We start from the raw sequence: 17,710 nt of genomic DNA, 5'->3' as shown, positions 1-17,710 counted from the left end.
GTTCAGGGGTGAAGTAACATCTTAAACAAAAGAGAAATCCTAGTTTTTTAGAAGCTGAGGATGCAATGGTTGTTGTGTTTATGCCAGGAGAGGCTTGATGTCAGGGTAATTCCAAGAAGAGAAATTTCAGATTGTCTGTAAATTTGGTGTTGTCAAAAATAATACTGAGAGAAAATGGTTCTTTTATGATGAGAAATAAGACAGTACTGGGTTTTATTTGCATTAAAATTGACTAGGTTATCTGAACCCTTTTGGGAGATGGCTTGGAGGTCTGAATTGAGGGCAGTGGTGGTTGCTATGTGTTTGTCAGGTTGCTGTTCTGTAGGTTGAGGTGAGTTGTGTGGAATAAGGTTTATCAAAAGAATGGGAGGAGTGCAATGTGCTGTTGTCTGCAAAACTGTGTATTGGGTTGCAGGTAAGCTGAAGTAGGTCATTGGTATATAGTAGGAAGAGGGTTGGTGAGAGGATAGAACCTTGAGGAACCCCAGCATTAGTTGAATGGTGAGAAGATAAGGAGCCATCTACCACCACACATAGTGTGTGCCCAGACAGAAAGCTGACATTCCAACTACAGAGATCTTGAGATAGACCAAATGATGACAGCTTGCTTACTAAGCCCTTGGGCCAGACCCATTCAAACGCCTTGGAGATATCAAGTCCAACCGCTTGAGATTTGCCAAACTTCTCCATGGCATTTGTCCAGAGATGGGTGACATATGTGAGCAGATTTCCTGTTGATCGGCAGCGATGGAATCCATACTGGCAGTCGTTGATTAGACTGGTAGCTTCAATTCAAGGTAGTGTAGGAATTGGGAATTGATGATTTTTTCCATTACTTTAGATAGACAGGACTGAGGTGAGTGAGATGGGGCAGTAGTTGGACGTCAGTGACTTGTCTCCCATCTTGAGAATGGGTTGAATATAGGCCAATTTCCAGGCTGTGGGATAGATACCAGTGGAGTAAGACAGTATATATAAACGACATAAGACAGTTCTGATGCGCATACCTTCAGGACAATTGGAGGAATGCCATCAGGGCCAGGAGACCTTTTTTTGTGTCTAATTTGAACAGTATTTTACTGGCCTCTGGCAAAAGGATATAGTGGGTATTGTATGTTGGGCATCTGGAATTGTTGGGGGACATTTGCTATCTTCAGTTATGCATTCATTGGAAGCAAAGTGTGAAGCCAGAAGATTGGCTTTTTCTGTGGGTGATGATGCAATAGAGCCATCATATTATGATAAGAGTGGGAATAGTGTTGGGCAGAAGTTATGACCAATTGCTTTGGCGAGGGACCAAAAGGCTTGGTTGCCATTTGGACAGTCTGCTAATTTCCTGACCTTTTTGCTCTTTCGAACTCCGTTTTGGAAGCATTGATTTTTTTTTTTTTTTTTTTTTTTTTTTTTGTATTTATTTATTTCAGGCTTGGGTATAAGTCTAAAGGAGGATAGAGGGGGGGGGGGGTTCTTGATTTGAGCCAATAATGGTATATATTTGGTTTTTCATTTGTACAGCCTTGGTGCATCTTTTGGAAAACCAGGGTTTAGTTAGGGAATGGCAGATCAGAATACTGTGGGGAATGTATGATTCCATGCCAGTGAGGATTGCTTTGTTTATGAGTTCGATGCATATGTTTGGATTGGAAGATCAGAAGCAATAGTCTAACCATGGGAATGAGGCATAGAAGTTACGGAGGCTGTCTCACTTGATGTTGACGCTGTTATAATGCCAAACTACTCTTGTATGGGAATGGGTGTGTAAGCGTTGTCGCATGGGGGGGGAGAGGAGATGATCACTAGGTTGTGGTCAGGAAGAGGTCTAGAATATTTGGAGAGTGGTTCGGGTTGTCAGGTATTCTGGTTGGCATCTGAACTAATTGTGTAAGGTTGTGGTGGTGGTGAATGTTTCAGCATCTCTGCCTGCAAGATCTGTACAGCTGGAGTAGGAAAGCCAGTTGGTGTTGTGAACATTAAAATCTCCTAGGAGGATGTGTTCGCTGTTGGGAAAGTGGGACTGGAGAAAGTCAATTTTTAAGGGGAGGAAATTAAAGAGCTCAAAGTGGTTGGTTGGTTACACTGGGGGAGCAATTGAGACAGCAATGAATTTGACTGAGTGAGGAAGGGATATTTTCAACCAAAGAAGGTCAAAGTTGGGCAATTCTAGGTTGGGTGCTTTCTGGCAAGGTATGTCAGAGTGGATGTATGCACAGATGCCACTCTTGGGTCAAAAGGAGTTAAAGAGTGTGTAGTTTGGAGAGATGAATAGTGCTTGGAGAGAGGTGAGATTTTAGTTTCTGAAAGAGTAGGTGAGATTTGGTAGACTGCAGGTGGTAGTGGACACTATTAACGTTGGGATTTAGTCCATGGATGTTGATGAAGTGGATTTGTAGGGTTTTGTGAGTCATATGTTTGACTCAGGGGGGTCTTGCACATTTCCTATGCAGTGCCTGCGTACTGGTCACTATGTTGGCTGCTAGTCACTTCACTTGGTTTTTGCACCAATTTAACTTGTCTGTAGTCGATGGTCCAACTGTAGTCACCATTTTGACATTTTTCTACAAGTTGTCTTCGAAGCTGGCGTCCTTGTTCCCTTTGTGCAAATGATAAATCTGGTCGAGCACTTATGTGCGATTGGGGACAAGTGTCTTTGAACTTGTTGTTGATCACTATTATTAGTTTTGATGTTCTTGTCAGCATGTTGCAAGGCACTTTTAGAAGACGTGGAAAATTCATTCCATCCTTTCTTTTGTTTATGGGTCCGAAACAGTGGCACCTGATGATATTTTTAGGATCGATGTCGCTTTCTTCTGCTAATTTGGTGATATCTTCTTTTAGTGCTTTTCCATTTTCTTTTTGGAAAGTTCAAAATGATGTGTTGAATTTTTTGGTTTTGGCCTCCATCGAGTTGTGCACAGTTTATTCTAGTGCTCATATTTTGGAGGAAAGAGTTTCATTCATAGAACTGATGTGTTGATTGAGGTTTTCAATTCATTTGTCTAAGTTCATGTTTTACAGATTTGAGGCACAGGAAGCAGAAATAGGGCTGGTTAAAGTCGATATATATCTTGTGTGCCGATCGTCCATTTTTGCACAGGAAGCACATGTCCAGTGGCAACAGAACTCGCCCATTATGCCCTTTTTTTTATCGCTGATATTAATTTTGCAGCTGCGGCATTTTCTGGATTTGTCAGCAATCAACATTATCTTCACTGTTATTCATCATCACTATATTAATTACACTATACAGAAAAGTGGCATTAAATTTTGCATCAAAATGAGAGAAGTTAATTTTAGCTGTTTGCTTTATGCAGAGATGATGATGATATTATACTCTAAATAAATCTGATACAAGCATGTCATGGACAAGACCAGGGATTTGAGAGTGCTGGATCTGGTAATAGCATCAGAAGTCGTATCTATAACTAAGGTAGACACTGCCACCAATGGCAAAGAGTGAACACAATCTTATTTTGGGAGGTTTGCTAAACATTTTCTGTCAAGAAAGAGTTTATGTTGAACTAGAAAGCTGGTAATTATGCCAGACTTTGGCTCCATCAGTGAGCAGTGCCAAGGTTTGAGCAGCTACAAGGAAAGACTGTCAGTAATGGTAATGCATGGGAAATTGGTCAGGGATTGTTTGAGAGAAGCAGTTATCAGACTGCATCAGACGATTTGGAAGATAAACCAAGTGGGGATTAAGTGACAGCAAAAAAAAAAAAAAAATTGCAGAGGGAATATTAAAAAAAAAATGCAATCGGCTTGCTCATGAGAAGTACAAAATGCAAGTAAGAAGGGTGACTAGTCTAGTATGCAGGCAGGCCAAAGTAAATCCTAAAGAAGTTTTTGTTATCTAGCAAGGAGGAAAAAAGACTGTGGAATGATGAATTTAATCAATTTTGGATGGTAAGGAGGTGACAGAAACAAAAGAAATAGTTGAGTTGCTGAGTGGTCACTTTATAGAGGTCTATCATCTAGATGAAGATTTTGCAGTTGCTTCAGTCTGTCACATGATCAGCTACTGCTGTGACAGACTGATGTCAGAATTGAAGTAGATGAACAGGAGATGAAAAAATCAATGTGAATAGAGTAGTAGGATTGGATGACATGCTGGCCTGAGTGCTATGTTAATGTGCAAGAGAATTGGCAGCACCTTTGATGAAATTGTTTAATGCAAGTCTCAGCTCTGATAAGGTTCCAAAGGAGTGGAGATAGTATAAAATAGTTCTATTACATAAAGGTGGCTTCAAGACAGAAGTAGCAGATTACAGACCAATTAATATCTCAGGAGTGGTGGTTAAAGTATTGGACAAGTTTGTGAAATGTAAAATAAGTGACCATAGAGTATCATATTCCTATCTGCCCACTACTGGATGAAGGGAACATGATTCTCTTTGGTGGGAAGCATGGAGTTATAAACAATAGGTCTTGCCTTAATAATTTACTCCTATTTAGTAATAGAGCAAGAGCAGAATGAGATAAAGGAAACAGTATCTATACCATGATAAGGCTGGATTTACAAAGACATTTGACAGAATACCGCACGGTAAACTATTACAAAAGTTACAGAAAATGGGAACAGATATAAAGCTGGTAGCATAGATGGTGGGGGGGGGGGGGGTTGCTGACAGACAGACAGATAGACACCAGAGATTAGTATATAGCAGAGTGGAATCTAGGAATCCTTTAAAATACAAACTTTGTTTGTTTAAGCAATTAAAATAAACTTTGTACATGAAGTACCTTTGTAATTCGTCTACTTGTATATAGAGCTGTTGACTTTACATTTTTATTTTTATTTTTTTTTTTTTATTTTCCACCAGTCTCACATAGCTGAACAACCAAAAGACCAATTAGAAGCAAAATCCCAAGACAACCAATACCCAGGTGGTTAACTTTGTATAAGTTAACCAAAATGAGTTGGCCTTCAGTGCATGGGATTGTTCTCTAGTCATCATTGCAGCTGACTGAAAACTGTGCTGGCCTGGTTGGCCAAGTGCTTAACGTCTCCACTCTCCAGACAAGAATCTGCGGGTTTGAATCCCACCAAGAGCATGGGTACTTGTGATTGTCCTACTAACTGTTTACTGTATGTATTGCTGTAACCTGTGTTCTGGTACAATATGATCTTTGATGTCTTTGTGCCATAAAAATCAAAAATAATCAACTGAAAACTGCTCTTTGCTAAGGGAATGGAACAGTATGAAAAACCTCTCATAATAAAAATAAGACAGTTTGATCTCTCCTTGATGAATATTGAATGATGTGGATTATCTTTACCACTTGTCAGAAATTGGCATATTCTAGTCTTCTTTCTGAATACGAAAATCATTGGACTGAACAGTAGGATTTCCACAATACAGTGTTGTAAAAGATATGTATGTCATATTGCTGGGTTTTTTCTAACTTTTAACTCATTAATTATAATTTTTGAAATTCTTTTTCCTTTGCTAACAGGTGTGTGTGTGTGTGGGGGGAAGTATTGCAAAAAAAAACTTGTTAGACCAAGAGGGGAAGAGCAGTTGTAGAATGAATGTATGTTCTGTTTCTAATCTCAATCTGACAAATGTACAGATTGGACCTCTGATGTTAAAAAGTACTTCTTTCATGCCATTTACTGAAGGCGACTATATTCAATTCTACAAGCAAGAGTAATTGTGTTAGGGGATCCTTGAAACTTCATTACGTTATTCAGAATAGTATAATTCTTACTACACATTTGTGGATATATGTGGCAGAAGAGGTTAAATATCACCTTATACTAGGTTTTGCTGTTATTAATGGAAAAAATGTCAATGCCAGAATGACGTAGCAGTCTCAGAGTTAAGCACAGGATACTGTAATATTCAGAAACATTCTCTGCAGTCATTATAATCATGCTGGAAGTTTTCCCACTTGGTTATACTATAAATTAGATGCCAAGAAATGATAATTCTTGATTTAATCCTTTATCCAAGTGTAAGCAAACAAAGTTTGCACCTGAAGTGATTTCAGGCCTGTGTAACTCTAGAATCCCATAATGCAAAGCACATATCCTTATGGACATGTATAATGCTATGCATTATGAGAAGGGTCACTACACAGACCAGGTTTGTCTTTATTGAGATCTCATCAGTGGGAGCCAGACCGAGAAGTGATATCAAGGTTTGAAGTAATACTCCATGTAATAACTTTAATATGAGAGTTGAAATGTCAAGTGATTAGTTTGGTTTATTTTAAATTAAAATTATTATGTCATTGTGCTAATCTCAATAATTTTGTCATAAATAATTCATTTTTGCTTTAAATTTTATTTATTTCAATAAATTCCTTTGATTCATTAAAAATGTAAATTAATTTCAGCATGTGGCTGATGCTACCTTTTGTATTTTTCATCTATTCTTAAATTTCCAGCATGTGTATTGAGTGAAAAATGAAATATTCTGAAGGAAAGCATAATTACTGCTACAGAATTACATTTAGCTAAAAAAGAGGAGGAAAGAGAGAAAAGAAAGAAACCATGGATGACGGAAAATATTTTGAGGAAAATAACACAAAGAAGAACGTTAGTTAATAGTAAAACAGAGGAGAAAAAAAAGCAGTATAAAGACTTGAGTAGGGAGATACAAAGAGAGATAAGAAGGAAAAAGAAGAGTGGTTAGATGAAATAAGTAAAGATACAACAGCAAAGGCAGAAAGAAAGAAAGGACATAAAAGGTGTTTATAAAAACATTAATATGATGATAGGAAGGAGAAAGATGCTAAGGACTGGAGCAATCAAGAATGAAAGAGGTGAAATTCTGATAGAAAAAGAGAAGATATTACAGAGATGGGAAGAATATGTAAGTAAACTTTACGAAGACAGGGAAAGAGGAGAAAATCAAAGGAAAGAACATAGTGGGCATAGACTGTGCATCATGAGGGAGGAATTGAATCTAGCAATTCAAAAGATGAAAGAAGGAAAATCCCCTGGAATAGATGGTATACAGATAGAACTTATAAGGAATATAGATGAAAAAGGTATGGAAGTGTTATGGCAAATTATTAATGGAATTTATGAAGGACAAGAATTACCAGAGGAGTTTAGAATATTTTTATCCCCATTCCAAAAAAGACGGGAGTTTTAGACTGTAACAATTTTAGAACAATAAGTCTTATAACTCACACAGCAAAAATTCTGGTGCAAATAATTTTAGAGAGAATTAGGAATAAAATAGAAAAAGAAATGAATGAGGAACAGTTTGGATTCAGAACCAACAGAGGAACTAGAGAGGCTATAACTTGTCTAAGAATTATTGGGGAGAAAACACTAAACCATGGTGGAAAGTTGTTTTTGGGATTTCTAGATTTTGAAAAGGCATTTGATACAGTGAAACATGAAAGGCTTTTTGACATTCTAGAAAATATTGATATTGACTCTTATGACTTGGAAATTTTAAAGAGATTATATTGGTCACAAATAGCTTCAGTATGTGTAAATGGAGAGGAAACAGGAGAATTCCCGGTGGAGAGAGGAGTCAGACAAGGATGCGAGTTATCACCATTATTCTTTAACTTTTATAGTGAACAAATGTTTAGAGAGGCACTTGAGGATGTAGAAGAAGGAATAAAAATAAACGGAAGAATCATTAATAACTTAAGATATGCGGATGATGTAGTAGTGATGGCAGAAAGTGAAAATGGGTTACAACAAATTATTCAAAGAATTGAAAACTCTTGTAAAGAGTATGGACTAAGAATTAACACAAAAAAGACCAAGATAAATGATAATGGGTAGAAAAATAGGAGATAATGTAAAAATAAGATGTGGAGGAAAGATTTTAGAAGAAGTGGAAAGATATCAATATTTAGGTAGCTGGATCTCAGAGAAATATTGTTATTTATAATGTATAATTTTTCAAGTAAAAATATAATTTATTTTTCTGAAAATATAAGATCATACTGAATTTTGCTCCTTTCTAATTTTTGGTTTTGTTATTTTAGGTATGTCTGTAATATCAGGAAAATTTTTTGGAGATGAGACTAGTTTTGTTGGTGGTGCACCTAGAGGAAATGGTACTGGCCAAGTTGTCTTTTTCTCAAAGCAAAAAGCTGAATCCAAATTCCTTGTTCAATTGGTACTCAATGGAGAACAGTTTGCTTCTTCTTTTGGTTACTCTTTGTCTTCACTTGATGTAAATAATGATGGGTATGTAGTTCAATTTTACTTCATTCATTTTCTATGTCAAACAAATTTTTGAAAGTTAAACAAAATCAGTGTGTTTAATAATGCAGGCCAACATAGGAGTTTGATCTGGAAAGATTTAGCTGCCATTAGTAATTCATGTACTTTGCTGAGTACAAAAATATTTTCCATATTGCATACAGGTTGAAATGCTTTTATATATAAAAAAAGTTTATTATTATTATTTGGTAACCTCCAATATAATCAACAGACTCATCATCAGAGGCCCACTCAACCAGCAACATGTCTATCATAATGAGCTTTGAAGTTATTTATGCTAACTGCACTCACAACAGACTCAGGCAATGCATTCCACTCACTAACAACTCTCCATGTAATCTACTCCTCACACCCATCTTCCCCACATTTTTATACAACTTCTAGGGATGGCCTCTCTTTCTTCCCATCTTAACATCCACTCTTTTTATAATTTATTCTGTATTAATCTGGTAGAATCCTTTAACTAACTTGAAGTTCTCTATCATATGTCCTCTTTTCCTCCTATCCACCAACCTCTGTAATCCACATTCCCTTAAACACTCTTTATAACCAACATTCCAGTCCTGATATCACTTTGGTTATTCATCTTTGGACCCTCTCTAGTGTTTCCACATCACAATGAAAACTAGGTGACCAAATCTGAGCACAGTAGTCCATATACGGTCTGACCAATATCTTATATAGATTCACCACCACCTTCTTCTTCCTATATGTCAATGCACTTTTTATCATAGCAGCTATACAATGTACAATTTTTGCAACATGTGCAATGTGTCCTCGGAACTTCATTTCACTGTCCACCATCACTCCAAGATATCTCTTATATCTTGGAGTGATGGTGGCTTATATCTTATATCTCTGTAATGGTGAGCCCACTGATTTGTCCTAGCCTAAAAGTCTATTCAAATCTGTCTGTAGAGAATTAACATCCACACTACTCCTGATAATTCTACCTAACTTTGCATCATCAGCAAACATTTGAAGATCCCCAGTCAATCCACATGAAATATCATGAACACGTTCGCTGCCAACTACGAGTATACTCGTAGTTCGTATATGAGCTTCACAAGCCAACTAAGAGTATACGCGTATGTCGATTTACAGACCTCCTATGCCATGCACGAGCTAACCCTTAGTATAATTACCTTAATTTGGACCATTGGATTCTGAATAAAGTGGAGAGCATGGCTGGGGGCTTGGTAGAAGGCAAATAATTTCAACTAAAATGTAGTATATTATATATGTGCCTCAGAAGCCAACTATGAATATACTCGTATGTCGATTACCAACCTCCTATGCCAAACACGAGTTAATCCATAGTATAGCACGTAATTTTTAAATCAATTTAAAACCAATAAAATCAAAAAACAATTTATTCAAATTAAGAATGGTACATTTTAAAACAATTTTCCACGCACAATGGTAGTTTTTCTTGGACAGGACAATAATAGCGTGTTTCGTGTCGTCGTTTGTTTCGTGTACACACACACACGGCGTGGCTTTGTTAGACGATTCTTTTTTTCTGTTGGTGGTAAAATTTCCAAATAATGAAAATCCTGATTCCTCCTGATATTCTCTGATGCTGTAAGCTCATCCATTCCAACAAAAACTGAGATAAATTGATCTCTAAATTTTAATGCAGTCATTGCATTTCCAGTAATCATTTTATAAAATTTATGCACATTTTGAATGTATACCTCAAAAATGCGTATTGCCAATTTCTTTGGGCATCTAATTGTCTTTCGCAAGGTGAAATAGTAAGAAAACATTTGATCAGAAATATCGGTGCCTAACATACCCAAATTATAATCTCTAACGATATGGTTTTAATGAAATTTACCATTCCGATTTTGTGCTTCAACCATTTGAAATTCGTGCATATTTGAAATGGAAAGAACTTCCCTCTTATCCTTCCATTTGCTGACAGCTACAACAGGATCTCTTCTTTGCGATACGATATTACTTGTAGTTGGCCTATGAAACAAAATTCTGTCTGATTAGCTGGCTATGAGATTACACATAGTGACCTTAAAGATCGGGGTGATACGAGATTACTCGTAGTTGGCGTGTGAAACAAAATTCTGTCTGATAAGCCGGCTACAAGATTACTCATAGTGATCTTGAAGATGCGAAAGCGCTTGGCATGCGGGAACAAACTATGCCTGAGGAGCATGGCAGCGAATGTGTTAACAAACAAGTTAAACAGTAGGGGGGGGGGGCAAGAACATTTCTAACTAATTTTTCTATTTCTAACTAATTTTTCCAACATTTTGATCACAACTGTAGATATACAGACCGGTCTGTAATTGGAAACTTCTTCTCAAACTATGCTTGTGGAGAGGTATTATTTTGCCTTCTTTCCGCTCCTTAGAAACTTCCCTACTGAAAGACTTCCATTAAATTACCAGGTCAAGGGCATGGCTAAATGTTTTGCACATTCTTTTGTACTTCCTCCTTTAAAAATACGTGGTCATATGTCATCCATTCCCATAACCTTATTAACATCTAACCTGAGCAAAACTCTGATTCTTTGACCTTTAATTCTCCTAATTCTAGCCTCCCTTCTACATATTGCACAGCATCATTCACACCACTATGATATACACTGATTAAGTTTTCGTTAATAATTCCACTATATCATTTGCTATGGTTACTCTGCTAATATAGCTATTCACCAGCATCAATCTTTCATAATTATTTTTCCTTTTGACACATAGCAGAAAAATTCCCTCAGATTAGCTTTGGCCTGACTGGCAAATCTCCTCTCATATTTTTTTTTTTTCTTTTTTTTTTTTTTTTTTTTTTAGCTATGCTTGTCACTTTTCTGGCCTCCACTTTATATTTTTCATGCATCTGTTCACTGCAAACTGTCTTGTACTTCCTCCTTAACAACTTCTTTTGTAACACTGCTTGCTTGATTTCACTGTTCATCCATCTCACTCCTACTCTATTTATTTGCTTAACACTTGATATGCAGTTATGCATTGCTTGTGTTAGTTACTGCCTTACCATTTCGCATGCACTGTCAACATCTTTTCTACACAATTCATCAATCTAGTATTTTGATGCTCGTTGACTACGGAGCTTCTCATAATCACCTGCCTTATAGTTCCATGTATAGATCTTCTTGATAACTTTTTTCTGTTTGTCTAACTTCCAAGCCAATACCTCATGATCGCTTTCACCAACAGGTGGAAGTGTTGATACCTCATTCACAACCACATCCTGTGAGGATATCACCAAATCTAATACTGATAACCGCCTATTGCTTCCATCACATGCTGCTTTAGATAGTTATTTTGCAGAAACTCAACAAATTCACTCTCCTTGTTACTGTCCACTGTCTCTTCTTTCCAATCCACATTCCTATAATTAAAATTCCTCATTAGGATCATCTTCCTTTACTTGCCCAACTAATTTGTCTAAGCATTTCACAATCAATACTTTTCACATTGCCTAGCCTATATCAGCATCCTATTAGATATACTTTTCTACTGATCTCAATTTCACACCAAACAGCTTCAAAAGCTTCACACGTACTACTATTTTCCACTTTGACTCTTGAAGGACACAATTCATTTGCTACCATTAACAATACTCCCCCCCTCCCCTCCTCTCTTCTTATTTGGAAAATTCTGTATCCCACCATGTTAATTCCTGACAGTATATCATCCTCAGTCAACCAAGTGTTTCACTTATGCTACTTATTTTTGGTCATACTGATTCAATCAATGCTACAAACTCAATTTTATTTCTGATACTCATTATATTAGTATTCAAACATAACAATTCTTCACTCTTTGAGGCCATCACATCAACACAATCTTTTTACTCTCTCTCTCTGCTATAATGCACTTCTCTCTTCTTTCTGACCATCCCCATTTTTCCTGAACCTGACTCTGATTTTCATTTATATTTTTATCATCATGACTGTTTTCCACTGGATCACTTTGCTCTACTATAATCACTTCCTCACCTTTTGCATCCATCCTCTTCCTGTCCTTCCACAACCTGCTCCTCAACCTCTCTGACTCTTAGTGGTGCTAATTTCATATTAACCCTGTGCACTCTTATTAAACAGCACTCGTTCTAAATGATCAACACCAAACCATTCAAATGCATCCCATCAGCTTTGAACCGTTCTAACTTCCCTTCAAATTCATTCTATACATTCACAAAGTGAACACTCTCTGCCTGACACAATTCAGCCATCTTGTCATTCAGTATCATTGCTCTCCTTCTCAGTTCACTACCATCATATCTGGACAGAAAACTAACCACTTTTCCAATTTACACTATTATCCTTTACTTTCTGCAACAACTTCTTCAAATCCCTTTCCACATTCTTTGTTTCTCTATTCAAGTCGTTTGTGCCCACCACTACCACTAATTCTGATGCCCATATTTTCTTTCTATGCAAAGCATCCAATATTTGCTTTATTCTACCACCTGTTAAACTTGTCTTGTGCACTTTATTTTTTTGAGTCACCATATAAAGCAACCTATCATTTTTAGATACTTGCTTCTCTTTAACCTCCCTGTCATTTACATCAGTTATGCTCTTCTTTAAATGTTCAATTTTATCCTCCATACATTTAACCTGACTTTTCATTAACTTTCCATTTCACTTCCATTATTACCGTTGCAAGCACTCTCATTCATTTTCTGATTATTCTTGGTAACACTGTTCTTATTTTTGGAACATCGTAGCCTTTCATCACACTTCTCACATACCATAATACGTTTCTCTTTATCGTTTGACCTAACACTCCATAAACCTGTAACGTTTTTGGATGCATACGTGAAACAATTTTGTTTTATGCATTTTTGTAAGAGGAATTGGTGATAATGGTAAGGAGTAATGCTTTCTCAGACGTATTTGAGAAAGTAAAATTATGCCTCGAAAATCTACAACTAGATTCTAGTAAAGTCATCAGTGTTCGTACTGACAGAGCACCGTCAATGATAGGTAAAGCCACTGGGACTACAACTTTGTTCGAAAAATTTTTCTGTTGTCCTTGACTAAAATATCACTGCATTATACACCAAGAGTCACTGTGTGGAAAAAAAGTTAAATTTGCAGCATGTTATGTTACTGGTTGTGAAATGTTAGACTTGGAATACAGCGATCCCAATCTTTATTGTAAGATGTGCTGGCTTTCTAGAGGATAAGTTCTGAGTAGATTTTGGAAACTGAAACATGTTGTTGGTAATTTTCTAGAAAAGAAAAATTAACTGCCTGAAGAAAGAGCCCTTTTATGTGATAATAACTGGCTGTTTGATTTAGCATTTTTAGTTGAGGTTGCCATCCATCTTAATGATCTAAATTTGAAACTGTAGGGTAAGAACAAATTGGTTCCTTGCTTAGTGAATGATATCAATTCATTCAAGATGAAATTAAAACTATTTCCTCTCAGTTAGAAGAGGATTTGAGCCCATTTTCTGCATTTAAAAGAGTGAGTGAATGTGCACAAGATAATGGCAATTTTACAAAAATATATTGAAAAAAATCAGGTTATTGCAAGAGTCAGTTGAAAGTTGTTTTCCCGATTTTGCTAAAGAAGAGGACTGCATACTTGCATTTATAAACCCATTTTCACTTAGTGAACAAAAACTCATGAAGTTATATCTGTCGTTTTGGAAAATGACGCATAGATGTGAACAAGCATTTTCAGCCATGAAATTGATTAAAAACAAAATGAGGTCACAGTTGACTGGTTCAAATTTGAAGAATTCTCTGCTGCTCTCAGTAACTAATTTAACTCCAAATTAAAAGCTTGGGGACTCAAAAGTTTCATTAAAGTAAGTAATGTTTATCTTTTTTTTTTATATTAAATCAACTTATCATGTCTATATTAACATCTTTTTTGTAGAGAGTTAAGGGTACAAGAGTTGTATGGCACATTGGAACTTGTACATGAAAAAATTGTCGCATGGAACATAAAAGGTTGGCACCTCTGCTTTAAATGAACTGCAATCTGAACAGCTGTCTTCCTGACCTACTCTTTTTAGAGCTGGAATTCCCCCCCCCCCATTTCTCTGTCCTCCCTGAAAATACTACACTCTTACATTCCATCTTTCTAAGCACCTAATATGCCAATTCTCACTAATGCCTATAATTTTAGGCAAAGTTGCACCAGCCAATATCAGAAACTCCATCCTCTTATTCCTGATATATCTGGTATTAGTATATATAAATTGTAACAGACCCTTAGCCCTCCCAACTACCTTTACATCTTGTATTGACTATCCTATTCCATTTTGTCACTTGAGAGACTAGATTTTATGATTTTTTCATTCTCACGCTCACTTACCTCATAGATCTCTGCACATGCACACACCTTTATTTGCTGTAATAGTACTAATACAGTGCACTTCCACACTCGTAAGGAGTAATGCTTTCTCAGGAGAAAGCATTACTCCTTACTCTGAATCCATTTAAGTGCAATTCATCAGCATTATGTAAGCCTTCTGTCTGGTAAACGTAGTTCATAGGTCTACAAACTGCACTATTTCTTCTGCAACCTACACATTGATTCACAATATTGTTCTCTTCTTCCTGCTGAACTCACCTCTTTAACAGTATGGCAGCAGACTTAATCTTTACTCCTCTTTTGCTCTTCTTTTTCGATTTTTCCAATAACTCTGTAATATCTTCTCTCATACAACATTTTTCTCCTTTTCTAGTTATAAGTGCAAGTGAAAATAATCAATTTTTCACCATTCCTTTTTTTTTCTTCCCTTTTTGCATCCTGACACTTTCACTAATATTAACTTTGCACCAGGAAAACAAGATATAGTTATACTGTCATTAAGTACTCCTCTTATGTTAACCTCACCATAAAAATATTTTGTACTCTATGCTTTGCCTGACATTTCTCCATAAGCTCCACATAAGCAGCACGTTCTGTTTCTTTCATGAGGTTCTCTTCTCCTGACTTTTTCCAACACTAACATTTTCCCTAGCTTTCATCAATATATTCTACTCTGCTGTCATGTATGTTAATACCTCCACACAACTTACTCTCAAAACACTTGCTGGATATTCATTCACCAGTCTCATTTTCCTTTCTTAAATCTTTCACCTTTTGCAAGTGCTGAACAAAATCTCACATATAACATGTGAATGCAGGGAGTGAACCCTGCATTCACATGTTATATGATTATTTGGTTATATATATGGTTATATAATTATTTCTCTAGGGACTAGAGAAATAATTTGTTATAGCAAAGTTAAGGAATAAATACTGAATCAACTCAATCCATTCCTAGGAAATATGTACCCAAGAAGCTCTTGACATTCAGATGGGTAATCATAGCTTCTTATCAAACACCATGCTGAAGCAAATGTGTTGAGACCCCCCCCCCCACGCACATGCATTGAGATGTTTCAGGTATTGGTAGGTGGCAGTATTAAAGTATTTTAAAATTTTATTAACCACCAAATACTATTGAGAGTTGGCAATATTGAAATATTTTATCATCATCATCAAATTCCTCACATATACTACCTTTCCTTTAGTGTTACACCGTGATCAGCATTCATTTTACACAAATTATGGACTCTACGACCATATTATCAATAATTATTTTAATTTCCAACCATTTCAACTATCATATTAAGTCATCATCTGGAGTATATATATATATATATATATATACTATATATACACACACACATACACACAGAGACAAGCTAAATTACATTTCACACAGTAAGCTGAAGAGACAATGATTTGATCAACAGTTATTTTACTGGCCTGACCTCTAATGAAAATAAAATTACAATAAATAAATGAAGTAAAATAAAATAACTACATCAAAGCTATATTCTATTTAAGACATCAGAGAAACGTTTTTTCATATAAATAGTTTTGTTAGTAAAAATGATGTCCTAATTTAACATGACAATTGTTATATTAGATTTAAAATCCTGGATTACCTATGGTCCTATTTATAATTATCTCTTAGGGAAAAAGATTAAATGGGTTGAATAGGTGCCTTCCATATTCTTGGGATTTTTAGACCATCATTATTGTTAAGATTAGGATGGTTGATAAGAATCTCGCAGACCTCCTTAAATTTACGTTCATACCATGTTTTGGTGTGATGTAAACAACAGGTTCTTTTCCAGTCAATTCTATGTAAAGTATTCAGGGCATGATCAGAAAGACCAGCTTGACCATAGTTATTATATTTAATGTGTCGTTTATGTTCCTTTTTTTTTTTTTTTCCTGATAGGATTGGGCTCTCTTCATAAATGTCCCAATCAGTGACACAATCCTTTTATTACTGGACAAATTCCCTCCTGATATCACAGCTCTTTGTGCACGTACTATGTTCTGGCACAGCCATGGGCTCACCATTACCTCCCCCTATTGCTAACTTTTACATGGAACATTTCGAGCTATGTGCTCTAGATTCCTCTCCTTTGAAACCCAAAGTCTGGCTTAGATATGTTGACGATGTGTTCGCTATCTGGCCCCATGGCCGCCAGACACTGGACACTTTCCTCAACCATCTAAACAAACAGCACAAATGCATACAATTCACAATTGAGATTAAAAAGCAGAACACACTTCCATTTCTAGATACACTTGTCACATGCCTTCCTTCTGGCAGACTTTCCTTCCCTCTTTACTGGAAACTGACACATACTGGCCAATATATATACATAAACTCCTACCACCACCCAACACAAAAACTAGGTGTAATCAATACCCTAAAAAACGGGCCTCTGAAGATCTGCTCTAATGAACAGGCACTGAAAAACAAATTTAAAGTGATCAGCAATATTTTTCAAAAAAATGGATACAGCCAAAACACTGTTAACAAAATTCTCTACAAGACCTCAATAAAAAACAAAGACAAACCAGACTATAGTAAAACTATAACCATTCCCTACATTAAAGGGACATCAGACAAAATAAACAGAGTACTACAAAAATACAACCTCAAAGCCACCTTTAAACCTCCTGCAAAATTAAAGAACTTACTCAACTCATCCAATGACCCACTCCCTCCGCTATCCCACCCTGGATTATATTCATTCATTCATTGCACCTGTAATTTGCCCTATATAGAGGAAACAGGATGCACAATTCCTATCAGAAAAAAAGGAACATAAATGACACATTAAATATAATAACTATGGTCAAGCTGGTCTTTCTGATCATGCCCTGAATACTTTACATAGAATTGACTGGAAAAGAACCTGTTGTTTACATCACACCAAAACATGGTATGAACGTAAATTTAAGGAGGTCTGCGAGATTCTTATCAACCATCCTAATCTTAACAATAATGATGGTCTAAAAATCCCAAGAATATGGAAGGCACCTATTCAACCCATTTAATCTTTTTCCCTAAGAGATAATTATAAATAGGACCATAGGTAATCCAGGATTTTAAATCTAATATAACAATTGTCATGTTAAATTAGGACTATCCGGTACTATCAACATAAGAAGCCTGAATGGCAAAGAAATGGAGCTAGCTGAAGAATTAGAT

General features: G+C 36.2%; 1 protein-coding gene across 1 annotated transcript in view; it reads left to right on the top strand.

Moving 5' to 3' along the window:
• LOC150100151 (integrin alpha-PS1-like) overlaps nt 1-17,710 on the top strand; it is a 573,942-nt gene that overhangs the window by 107,815 nt on the left and 448,417 nt on the right. The window contains exon 7 of the mRNA XM_090402382.1: nt 7,960-8,164. Within this exon, the coding sequence (XP_090258508.1) occupies nt 7,960-8,164 (205 nt within the window). The remainder of the gene's footprint in view (nt 1-7,959; nt 8,165-17,710) is intronic.

This window comes from Typopeltis vanoorti, chromosome 13 (assembly GCF_054136105.1).
Source record: "Typopeltis vanoorti isolate ZY-2024b chromosome 13, IOZ_Tvanoo_1.0, whole genome shotgun sequence".
NCBI lineage: Eukaryota > Metazoa > Arthropoda > Arachnida > Uropygi > Thelyphonidae > Typopeltis > Typopeltis vanoorti.
The sequence above is the reverse complement of the archived record's forward strand: the minus strand, read 5'-3'. Positions and strand labels throughout refer to the sequence as shown.